At 37.2% G+C, this 13,293-nt stretch overlaps 1 protein-coding gene across 7 annotated transcripts in view; it reads left to right on the top strand.

Annotated features, from left to right (window-relative positions):
- Positions 1 to 13,293, top strand: part of LOC149789501 (advillin-like) — a 169,852-nt gene that overhangs the window by 145,680 nt on the left and 10,879 nt on the right. For all 7 annotated transcript variants that reach the window (XM_089971531.1, XM_089971537.1, XM_089971534.1 and 4 more), the window contains 3 exons: positions 3,742 to 3,864; positions 6,851 to 6,922; positions 12,350 to 12,460. In XM_089971531.1, coding sequence (XP_089827657.1) covers positions 3,742 to 3,864; positions 6,851 to 6,922; positions 12,350 to 12,460 — 306 coding nt within the window. The remainder of the gene's footprint in view (positions 1 to 3,741; positions 3,865 to 6,850; positions 6,923 to 12,349; positions 12,461 to 13,293) is intronic.

Genomic DNA, 13,293 nt, shown 5'->3' on the forward strand with positions numbered 1-13,293 from the left:
CGACATGTTAACACTAGTATAATGGCTTCAAATCAACATGTTAACACTGGTATAATGGCTTCAAATCGACATGTTAACACTGGTATAATGGCTTCAAATTGACATGCTAACACTGGTATAATGGCTTCAAATTGACGTGTTAACACTGGTATAATGGCTTCAAATCAACATGTTAACATTGGTATAATGGCTTCAAATCGACATGTTAACACTGGTATAATGGCTTCAAATTGACATGTTAACACTGGTGTAATGGCTTCAAATTGACATGTTAACACTGGTATAATGGCTTCAAATCAGCATGTTAACACTGGTATAATGGCTTCAAATCAGGATGTAAACACTGGTATAATGGCTTCAATCAACATGTTAACACTGGTGTAATGGCTTCAAATCAGCATGTAAACACTAGTATAATGGCTTCAAATTGACATGTTAAGATTGGTATAATGGCTTCAAATTGACATGCAAACACTGGTATAATGGCTTCAAATCAACATGTTAACACTGGTATAATGGCTTCAAATCAACATGTTAACACTGGTATAATGGCTTCAAATCAGGATGTAAACACTGGTATAATGGCTTCAAATTGACATGTTACCACTGGTATAATGGCTTCAAATTGACATGTTAACACTGGTATAATGGCTTCAAATCAACACATTAACACTGGTATAATGGCTTCAAATCAACACATTAACACTGGTATAATGGCTTCAAATCGACATGTAAACACTGGTATAATGGCTTCAAATTGACATGTTAACACTGGCATAATGGCTTCAAATCAGCATGTAAACACTGGTATAATGGCTTCAAATCAACATGTTAACACTGGTATAATGGCTTCAAATCAGGATGTAAACACTGGTATAATGGCTTCAAATCAACGTGTTAACACGGGTATAATGGCTTCAAATCAGGATGTAAACACTGGTATAATGGCTTCAAATCGACATGTTAACACTAGTATAATGGCTTCAAATCGACATTTTGACACTGGTATAATGGCTTCAAATTGACATGTTGACACTGGTATAATGGCTTCAAATTGACATGTTAACACTGGTATAATGGCTTCAAATCAGCATGTTAACACTGGTATAATGGCTTCAAATTGACATGTAAACACTGGTATAATGGCTTCAAATCAACATGTTAACACTGGTATAATGGCTTCAAATCAACATGCTAACACTGGTATAATGGCTTCAAATTGACATGTTAACACTGGTATAATGGCTTCAAATTGACATGTTAACACTGGTATAATGGCTTCAAATCAACATGTTAACACTGGTATAATGGCTTCAAATCAACATGTTAACACTGGTATAATGGTTTCAAATTAACATGTTAACAATGGTATAATGGCTTCAAATTGACGTGTTAACACTGGTATAATGGCTTCAAATCAACGTGTTAACACTGGTATAATGGCTTCAAATCAACATGTTAACATTGGTATAATGGCTTCAGATCGACATGTTAACACTGGTATAATGGCTTCAAATTGACATGTTAACACTGGTATAATGGCTTCAAATTGACATGTTAACACTGGTATAATGGCTTCAAATCAACATGTTAACACTGGTATAATGGCTTCAAATTGACATGTTAACACTGGTATAATGGCTTCAAATTGACATGTTAACACTGGTATAATGGCTTCAAATTGACATGTTAACACTGACATAATGGCTTCAAATCAGCATGTTAACACTGGTATAATGGCTTCAAATTGACATGTTAACACTGACATAATGGCTTCAAATCAGCATGTTAACACTGGTATAATGGCTTCAAATCAACATGTTAACACTGGTATAATGGCTTCAATCAACATGTTAACACTGGTATAATGGCTTCAAATCAACATGTTAACACTGGTATAATGGCTTCAATCAACATGTTAACACTGGTATAATGGCTTCAAATCAGGATGTAAACACTGGTATAATGGCTTCAAATTGACATATAAAGACTGGTATAATGGCTTCAAATTGACGTGTAAACACTGGTATAAAATGGCTTCAAATCAGCATGTAAACACTGGTATAATGGCTTCAAATCAACATGTTAACACTGGTATAATGGCTTCAAATCAGGATGTAAACACTGGTATAATGGCTTCAAATCAACATGTTAACACTGGTATAATGGCTTCAATCAACATGTTAACACTGGTATAATGGCTTCGAATCAACATGTTAACACTGGTATAATGGCTTCAATCAACATGTTAACACTGGTATAATGGCTTCAAATCAGGATGTAAACACTGGTATAATGGCTTCAAATTGACATGTAAAGACTGGTATAATGGCTTCAAATTGACATGTAAACACTGGTATAAAATGGCTTCAAATCAGCATGTAAACACTGGTATAATGGCTTCAAATCAACATGTTAACACTGGTATAATGGCTTCAAATCAGGATGTAAACCCTGATATAATGGCTTCAAATTGACATGTAAACACTGGTATAATGGCTTGAAATCAATATAAAAATTAATGTAATCTTAACTAAGCACAGTTATTTCAATTTCAGCTTCGTTAGTGTCATATCATTGTGTAATTTACTTATTAGTTGTTATCTGTTTTGTTACTTTTGCAAGACCTAGGTTAATTTACATGGACTTGTTTAAAACTGTATTTCTTGGTTTGCATCCTCAACCATTAAGACATTTAAAAAATTTGTCATATGATGCATTAATTTTCTTCATGCTTTTAATGTCCCACCACAACAATTGCAGAACACACATTGTCACCCTTGTCTGTCCCTCTGTCTGTTACACATTGATTAATATTTGTGATTGGGTCAGTTTAGCAGTCAGTATGGTGGAGTATTTATATTCCAATAATTACATTTTTATATGTAGATGATTTTGTTATATGCCAGTCATATTATGTTATGATGTTGTCTATTCATCTGTCTGTTACCAATTTGTCCAGTATCCATAGTTACCAAATCTTTTACACTGTGGTAAGGAAGACCTTTATTGATTTCAGGCTGAAAGGCCAGAGTCAGTCCAACTGAAAGAAGGACAATGGTTTGTACACTTTAAACCTGAGTTCTTTTGACCATCCTGAGTTTTCCAAACTATGGAGATAGCTTGTACTTGGGTTATGGAAAAACCAAATCGATTCCAGGATCAAGAGGTAGTAGGTAAAGATGAATGACAGAAATAAGAAAAATGGTTTCTGTACAACAACTCAAATTGGTCATTATTTACAGGTACCAAAAATTGTAGATGCTTATAACTAGGGAAAGGAAGAACCCTACTGATTCATGCATAATAGCTCAAAGGTCAAGGTCACTGTGACAGAAGAAGATAAAATAGTTTGCACTCTTTAACTCAAGTTCTCCATCATATGTGGTTACCAATGTAGATCACTTATACTTGTGTAAAAAAGAGCCATATTTATTAAGGAGTCAAAAGGTCAGACATCAAGTTTGCTGACTGATAATATAAATATGTCTCCTTCACCATCATATTAGTATTACATCACAGACCTTGCCCGAACTTTGCAGATGGCTTGCACTTAAAGAAGAAAACTGTTGTTTTTGGTACCAAGGTCAGGGTCACTCTGGCAGAAAGAAGAAAAATATTTTTTGCACAAAAACATAAGTCAATGACTTGGAGTAATTTTAAACATGGGGTGAGCATACAATATGCCATTCGTGGTACTCTTTGTTACTTTATTGTGATAATCTTCTATTTTTTCTGTAGGAATACATCAAGACTGATCCGTCTGGTAGAGATGAAGACACCCCTGTATACATGGTTAAACAGGGCCGTGAGCCACCAACATTTACTGGTTTCTTTGGAGTCTGGGACAGGAACATGTGGGATGTAAGAGATTTATTACAAGTTGCATAATTTGTGGTCAAAATATTGTGACTTTCCAGACTGCCATGCATTTTACTTCTATTGCTTTGTAGTTCAGTTGTTTTGTTACTTGTTTGCTTTGTAGTTCAATTTTCTTGTTGCTTGTTAACATTGTTGTTCATTTGCTTTGTTACTTGTTTATTCTTGGTGATATTTTAAGTATGAACAGTAAGTTACCTCAGATGGCAAAAACTTTTATGGATCCAAGTAGCTGAAAGGAGTATGGTAAATTTATAGTATCTATCTATCTGTGGGTACTACCTGCCAACCTACCTATCCCAATACATACATCTATAGATATATGCAGACATTTACATTGAAACCCCTTGAAACTAAAAATGCTTGGGACCAAATTTTATTTTTAGTTTTGAGAGGATTTTGGTTTACTGATGGCTTTTCAGATGTGAAAAAATTGTTTTTTTATGAGCACTTATGTGATTTGGGAGAGGGAGGATGACAAATTATGAGTGACATCTGTGTTATGTGTGTATAAGAATGCACAAATTCGGAAGCTTTTTGTTTTCTCCTTTAACACATTAACCCTGGAGGTTTAATAATAATGAGGACTTTGTATAGCGCCTAATCTTTAGAAGCCTTAAGCGCTTTACAACATTAGACAACACCTATAAGATAAAAAAACATATAATAATATTATTATAAAACAAACACCATGAAATTAGAAAAAACATTAAAAAATAAAAAACATGCTGAGAATATTTCAGGTAGAAAACATTATTTGATCTTTATGTTTGTTCTTGCAGTCGAAATAAGTGAGTTTTGAGAGCCCTCTTGAATGTGATCACTGTGTCTTTGTGTCTAAGTTCAGTGGGCAATTTATTCCACGTTGCAGGTTTCTGTTGTTTTCGTCTGCAATTCAAGTAGGAAACACATTTTGAAAACTATTTCTGAATAAATTATAAAATACCAACTTCCAGGTGATCTTCCAATAACATACTGCCTAGTTGTGTTAGAAAAATCGTTTTTCATTGGCTATTTGGCTTGTACTTGAGCAGAAGAGCAGAAGTTTTAGTTCTTTTTTGGGGGGGGGTTAGAAAAAATTAAGTTAAAAAAATGAGGTTTTTCCCTCTGTATTTTGTACTGCAACTGGAAATTCCAGATTTTTTGGTATCATTGTAGAGCTGCATCTGTCTACCTTTCTATAATACCATCCACTTTAGTGTATCATACATGACCTTGACGCTACAGAGCTCGGCAGTAGGCTACTACCTCCTGCCACGTTAACTCATCACCAGAGGTTAATGTGTTAATACTTACCTGATCACATTGCAAATAATGCCTTCCACCCTTCCCAGCAATGCAAGCATACTTTAAGGTCTTGCTGAAGTAAAAAACATAGTTCAAACCGGATATACCAGTAGCCAATTAGCAGGTAGAAAAAGGAGATAACATGTTGAGTTGCTTCCCTTTGTTTGTCTCTCTCTCTTTCTCTCTCTCTCTCTCTATGTGTATATATATATATTTATAGTGAGAGAGGGAGAGAGAGAAAATTTTTCCCCATCTATCCAGAACAATTGGATTTGGAGGTAGCAAAGAAAGTTGTCCAAATGTAATATGATCACTTTAGGATTATAGGTGAAACATAATTTACAAAAATTTGCTTTCAAGATTGAGAAAGGTCAGCTACAGCTACAGTTGGTCACAGAGCTTCACTGACTTTGTGAACAAATCCTCTGAAGATTTTAAAGCATGTAAAAAAAATGTTGATGATTTTTTTTTACAACTAGAAAGATTTTACTCCTAAATATCTACTTAGAAAACATAAATGTACAAAATAGGTTAAATGGATCAAAGTTAATTTGAACTTAAATACTATGCTCTATGAATTTTACTGGCAGTCCTATTTGTATAATATCATTTAGGTAATGTGCTCTATATAGCATACTGCACTTTGTCTTGGGCATATGTGTACTGACATGCTACACATCAACACACTCTTTGAGCATATGTGTACTGATATCCTGCACATCAACACACTTTGTGGGCATATATGAACTTACATCCTTCACATCAACACACTCATTGGGCATATGTATACTGATATCCTATACATCAACACTCTCTTTGGGCATATGTTTACTGACATCCTACACATCAACACACTCTTTGGGCATATGTGTACTGACAGCCTACACATCAACACACTCTTTGGGCATATGTGTACTGACAGCCTACACATCAACACACTCTTTACAGTAAAGAGTTAAAAGTTGGCTCTTTTTTATGGTGCAGAAATGTCAGTGTAGGCTGTGGTCAGAATAAATCTGTGTTGGCATGTGACAGGTATTGTTTAACTTAACGTGCCCTTGGGACATTGTCTCACTGATAAGCCTACTACAGTATTTGTTTATTGTAAATAATCTTGTCCAATGTTTATTAGGAATTTAGCAGCTAAAAATACATTTCCATTTTTACAATGAGTTTAAGTTGCATGGGATTTTATGCAGCTGTTTCCAAGCCTTTGTCAAGTTTTTGCATTTAGCTCATGACCACATAATGTTATGGATGGTATATACATACTACCTTACCTAAAATGATCAAACATGGTGAGTGGATGCATCTTGAATGCTCTATATCCTTTCGGCAAACAGATTTTACAAACAATTGCGTTTTAAAAGTAATATAAAACTACTGTCTGCTGCAGTAGGTGGAGTGGAGTAGGTAGGTGGATTGGTGTTTTTACAATATGTCAGCAATATACAGTGCCAATTACAAGTTCAAAATTTTAATTTGAATATAATTAAAAGTTCTAACGTAAAGATAAAAATATTAAGAGAAAAAACTTTTGGTCAGAAAGAAGCAAACAGCACTGTAGTCTGAGTTTATTTTCTGCATGATAATGTTTACAATGGCTACTGGAGACAAGTAAAAGTAGATGTGAGATATGCACTCATTGATTACACTCTGGAGTTGATTTCTTTTTTTATTACAGAAAGGAAAGACCTATGAGCAATTGCGAGATGAACTTGGTCAAGGCAATGAAGTCATGACTCTGGTACAACAGGTATGGCTATTTGTACAGTAGTTACCCAACTCAGCGTTAAGGTCAAGGCAATGAAGTCTTGACTCTGGTACAACAGGTATGGCTATTTGTATAGTAGTTATCCAACTCAGCATTAAGGTCAAGGCAATGAAGTCTTGACTCTGGTACAACAGGTATGGCTATTTGTACAGTAGTTACCCAACTCAGCATTAAGGTCAAGGCAATGAAGTCTTGACTCTGGTACAACAGGTATGGCTATTTGTATAGTAGTTATCCAACTCAGCATTAAGGTCAAGGTGATGAAGTCTTGACTCTGGTACAACAGGTATGGCTATTTGTATAGTAGTTATCCAACTCAGCATTAAGGTCAAGGCAATGAAGTCTTGATTCTGGTGCAACAGGTATGGCTATTTGTATAGTAGTTATCCAACTCAGCATTAAGGTCAAGGTAATGAAGTCTTGACTCTGGTACAACAGGTATGGCTATTTGTACAGTAGTTACCCAACTCAGCATTAAGGTCAAGGCAATGAAGTCTTTACTCTGGTGCAACCAGTATGGCTATTTTGTATTGTAGTTAGCCATCTGAGCATTAAGGTGGGGGCAGTGAGGTCTTGACTCTGGTACAGCCAGTATGGCTGTTTTGTATTGTAGTTACCTAACTGAGCAGAAGGGTGGGGGGGGCAATGAAGTTTTGACTCTGCTACAACCAGTATGGCTATTTTGTATTGTAGTTACCCAACTGAGCATTAAGGTGGGGGCAATGAAGTCTTGACTCTGGTACAACCAGTATGGCTATTTTGTATTGTAGTTACCTAACTGAACATTAAGGTCAAGGCAGTGGACTGGTATAACCAGTATGGCTATTTTGTATTGTAATTACCCAACTCAGAAATAAGTTGGGGGCAATAAAGTCTTGACTCTGGTACAACCAGTATGGCTATTTTGTATTGTAGTTAACCAACTGAGCATTAAGGTGGGGGCAATGAAGTCTTGACTCTGGTACAACCAGTATGGCTATTTTGTATTGTAGTTACCTAACTGAACATTAAGGTCAAGGCAGTGGACTGGTATAACCAGTATGGCTATTTTGTATTGTAATTACCCAACTCAGAAATAAGTTGGGGGCAATAAAGTCTTGACTCTGGTACAACCAGTATGGCTATTTTGTATTGTAGTTACCCAACTGAGCATTAAGGTGGGGGCAATGAAGTCTTGACTCTGGTGCAACCAGTATGGCTATTTTGAATTGTACTCACCCAACTGAGCATTAAGGTGAGGGCAATGAAGTCTTGACTCTGGTGCAACCAGTATGGCATAAACGACACGTACCCTCATTTGTGGGTGCATTATGTGAAGTAATTAATGTTAGTTCCAAACTGTGTTGTCTTTTTTACAGAAAATTTTGGAACTAAGAAACTTATTCACCTTGCATTTTTTGGTGTGTAGATAGAACTTTTACTTTTTAAAAAGCAGTCATTCTGGTCCAAAACTGCAGACTGTCTCATGTACCAAACCATGATATATAGCAAAAATAAAAAATGATGCAATATTTAATGTCTGTGTGTATGTGGGTTTGGATGGGGTGGAGAAATAAAATACCAGGCAGAAATAAGGTACAACATCATAGTTGAGGTCCATTATTTTGGCAACTCTGTTATTCATTGAACCATGGTAAAGCAAGAATGATTGAAAATTTTAATAATTGCATATTATATTTATATCATGGTAAAGCAAGAATGATTGAAAATTTTAATAATGGCATATTATATTTATATCATGGTAAAGCAGGAATGATTGAAAATTACTTACATTTGTGTTGGGGAAAATAAAATGACTATCAAAAGGATATTAATAATTTCAGTTTTTTTAAGTTAAGTTTATATTTTCACTTCATGGTATTTGTATATTTAATTTTATCTAATAATAATGTTTATAAAAGTTAATATAGCTGTAATACCAAGTTTGATGTTTTGTTTCCTTCAGCCCATATTGTCATACATTGATAGACCAGCCCAGATTGTGGTTTATTATTTCTTATCACATCCATAGCAATATCCAGAATCACATTACATCGAAGGTCATTATAACAAAAGGAGAGCTGTATGTATTCATTGATGTCTGTTATTTTCCTTGGACATTGATGCCTGTAATGGCCTAGTGGTTAGAGCATCTGCCTCAGATGCAGGAGGTTGTGGGTTTGATCCCCAGCCGAGTCATACCAAAGACTTCTAAAAATGGTACTAACAGTTGCCTTGCTTGGCCCTCAGCATTAAGAGGTTAGTGTTAGGACTGGTTGGCCTGGTGTCAGGATAATGTGACTGGGTGGGACATCATGCTACATGTCTGCAGCATGATTCCTCAGTGCTGGACATCACTATAAACTGTCACACTGCAGGCATCATAGTGATATGACTGAAAAGTTGTTAAAGCTACGTTAAAAATCCAAATCACACACACAAACACACACACATACTTAGAGAGAGACTCAAGACTTTGGTAAAGTGGAAGTAACTGGAGGTCTGTCTTCTTGATTTAGACAGTGATGTTATGAGTTTGATTCACCACCAAAACTTATGTGTGCAGGAATGGATAATTACAAAAGGTTTATGAGTATGTTGAATAGCCATGGAGTCAGAGAGTCTTGGTTGTCAATCAGAATCATCAGAGATCTATTTATTAGACTTTGGTATGCATTCTTATGGGTTGGCTGCAAAAGAGTCGGGGGTGTTTTACATGAGTAATGATGGGATGTAATATAGTCAGGGGTGTATTTACAGACCTGCCAACTCTTATGATTTTGCCGTAAGTCTTACGAAAATTACCGTTAAGATACAGACTTGCAGCATACTAGCAAAAACTACGGAAAAATGATTATTGCCGAAAAATCTGGATAATTGGTTCATCTGTGTTATATTTGGATCCGGGTTTCTTCTAAGAATTAATGAAATTAGTCATGGAACCAGACTAACTTTACAGCAGCACCCGAGACACTTTAAACTGCACCTATTATTGCACAGCATCTGGATGATCAAACTGTTGATTATAGAATTTTTTAAAATGGTGTCCAGAAAGTGATGCATGTTTAAGACGAAAGGGAAAATAAGCTTCTAGAAAAGTGTTAATAATCAACACAGTAGAATAAAAAGTAGTATTTAGATTCTTGTGAATAAAAGCTGGAAAAGACACAATTACATTTTTTGAACATCACATGCCAGTTTTGAGTATGTCTCATGGTGGGAGATATGATTGCCGTCAATATGTGAAATGGACAAGAATTTCCAAGAATTACGTCAAGTTGAGAGATAGCAACAAGCCCAAGAGCTGCATAGGGTTTGGAACTAGAGTTTGTGCAACTGTACTAGTGGTAAATAGGGTCTATGCGTACTTTACAAACTCTTTCAGTTAATGTTTATCATCAATGCGTTGAACTTTTGATTATGTTTTCCAGCTTCACAATAGCAGTCATTGATATTTTGCTACACCTTACTGAAAACTGGTCAATCTTTTGAAAAATAATCAACTGCCTTACTGAGACCGACTTGTCAGGGTTGGCAGGTCTGTATTCACATGAGTATGTGTTGGATGCAAGAGAGTCAGGGGTGTTTTACATGATTAGGGATGGGATGTAATAGAGGCAGGGCTGTATTTACATGAGTATTGGTGGGAAGCAATAGAGGCAGGGCTGTATTTACATGAGTATGGGTGGGATGTAGTAGAGGCAGGACTGTATTTACACGAGTACTGGTGGGATGCAATAGAGGCAGAGCTATATTTACATGAGTATGGGAGTGGCCGAGTGGTTTTTTGTTGTTGTTCTAGGGTTTAATGCCATTTTTCAGCACAAGATAGCCTATACATGGCGGCCAGTATAACTGGTTGAGGAAGAACCATGGAAAACCCAGGGAAGAACCACCGACCCATGAGAAGCTACTGGCAGGCTTTCCCATGTACCCATGCTAGCCGAGCCTGAGACTCGAACCCATACAGACAGAGGTGAGATGGTAGTGATCTGGAATGGTGAACGCTTTAGACCACTTGGCCACTCGGGGCCCCGCCGAGTGGTCTAAAGTGCTCACCATTTCATATCACTGCCATCTCAACTCTGTCTGCGAGTGTTCAAGTCTCAGGTTCGGCCAATGTGAATATGTGAGAAAGCTTGCCAGTAGCTTCTTGTGGGTCAGTGGTTCTTTCCCGGGTCTTCCCAGTTTCTTCCTCCACCATTAATACTGGCCACCATGTATAGCCTATCGTGTGCTGAAAAATGGCATTAAACCCTATAACAACAACAACAACATGAGTATGGGTGGGATACAGTAGAGGCAGGGCTATATTTACATGAGGATGGGTGGGATGCAGTTGAGGCAGGGCTATATTTACTTTAGGATGGGTTGAATGCAGTAGAGGCAGGGCTCTATTTACATGAGTACTGGTAGGTTGCAGTTGAGGCAGGGCTATATTTACATGAGTGTGGGTCGGATGTAATAGAGATAGGGCTATATTTACACGAGTATGGGTGGGAAGCAGTAGAGGCAGGGCTATATTTACATGCGTATGGGTGGGATGCAGTAGAGACAGGGCTATATTTACACAAATATGGGTGGGATGCAGTAGAGGCAGGGCTATATATACATGAGTATGGGTGGGATGTAATAGAGGCAGTGCTATATTTACATGAGTATTGGTGGGAAGCAGTAGAGGCAGGGCTATATTTACATGAGGATGTGTGGGATGCAGTAGAGGCAGGGCTATATTTACATGAGTATTGGTGGGATGCAGTAGAGGCAGGGCTATATTTACATGAGTATGGGTGGGATGCAGTAGAGGCAGGGCTATATTTACATGAGTATGGGTGGGATGTGATAAAGGCAGGGCTATATTTACATGAGTATGGGTGGGATGCAGTAGAGGCAGGGCTATATTTACATGAGTATTGGTGGGATGCAGTAGAGGCAGGGCTATATTTACATGAGTATTGGTGTGGATGCAGTAGAGGCAGTGCTATATTTACATGAGTATTGGTGGGAAGCAGTTGAGGCAGGGCTATATTTACATGAGTATGGGTGGGATGCAGTAGAGGCAGGGTTATATTTACATGAGTATGGGTGGGATGCAGTAGAGGCAGGGCTATATTTACATGAGTATGGGTGGGATGCAGTAGAGGCAGGGCTATATTTACACAAGTATGGGTGGGATGCAGTAGAGGCAGGGCTATATTTACATGAGCATTGGTGGGAAGCAGTAGAGGCAGGGCTATATTTACATGAGTATGGGTGGGATGCAGTAGAGGCAGGGCTGTATTTACATGAGTACTGGTGGGATGCAGTAGAGGCAGGGCTATATGAGCAGATTGATCACCATTCTAGCTTAACAATGGAAAGCCATGAATTTAGCAGCCAAGTAAGTTTGTTTGCACAATATCAGTAAATAATACTAAACTTGTTTTTCAGGCTGCCAATGGAACGGCAGACTTCAGTGAAGTGGCCAAATATCCTATAGAACAACTGCAGGTTCCAGCAGACCAGCTTCCACCAGGAGTCAGTGATCCATCTAACAAAGAGGTAATGATGTTTTTGTCTCAACTGTGTAAGCATGGGGAGACATAGGCATCACTTTTTCAGCAGATAAGCCTATAACAGCTGTGGTTAATTTTGTGTTCAAGTTTTCTTCAAGTCAGATTGAATTGGAGTGGGGGAGGAGCAGGTTTGGTTTGTATGTTATTGTTTCAGCTGCATAAATGTTGTAAAAATTAGTTATTACTTTTCTGGTGGACATTTTATTTTTATGTGGAAGTATTTGAAAATCAGATATATTGGTGTTACATAATTGCATGGATATAGCTGAGATGTCAAGTTTTATGGAAACTTTTTTTATTTGTTCTGTCAGTTTCTATTAAATATCTGATACCTTTATAGAGGTTTCTGGTGCCCTAGCGATATAAGAAACTTGCCTTTACAGATCACCCACACACATCAGCTCTGTCTGCATGCGTGGGAGCTTGGCTTGAATATGGGTATGTGAGTAAGCTTGCCATTAGCTTTCCTTGGGTTGGTGGTTCTTCTTGGGTTCCTCCTGCACTAAATATACTGATGCCATGTTTAGTCTATCATGTGCTGAAAAAATGCATTAAACCCCACATAAAAATCTGGTACTTTTATTTACTCTTACTTTGAAGGCCATATATAAAGCTTAAATTGGTTGTAGTATTCACTATCACATTATGCAGTGTGATGTGCCTTACCTGACATCTCTGTAGTAAGGAAATCTGACCATCAAGGAGAACCTTATCAACACCTGAAAATTTCTTACATATTTAAACTCGGTCTAAAGGGCATTGTTTCAGGATCTCCTAGCTGAGGATTACCTACATAATTATTTAAACTTGGTCTGAAGG

This window comes from Sinohyriopsis cumingii, chromosome 10 (genome assembly GCF_028554795.1).
Source record: "Sinohyriopsis cumingii isolate HCF-2022 chromosome 10, ASM2855479v2, whole genome shotgun sequence".
NCBI lineage: Eukaryota > Metazoa > Mollusca > Bivalvia > Unionida > Unionidae > Sinohyriopsis > Sinohyriopsis cumingii.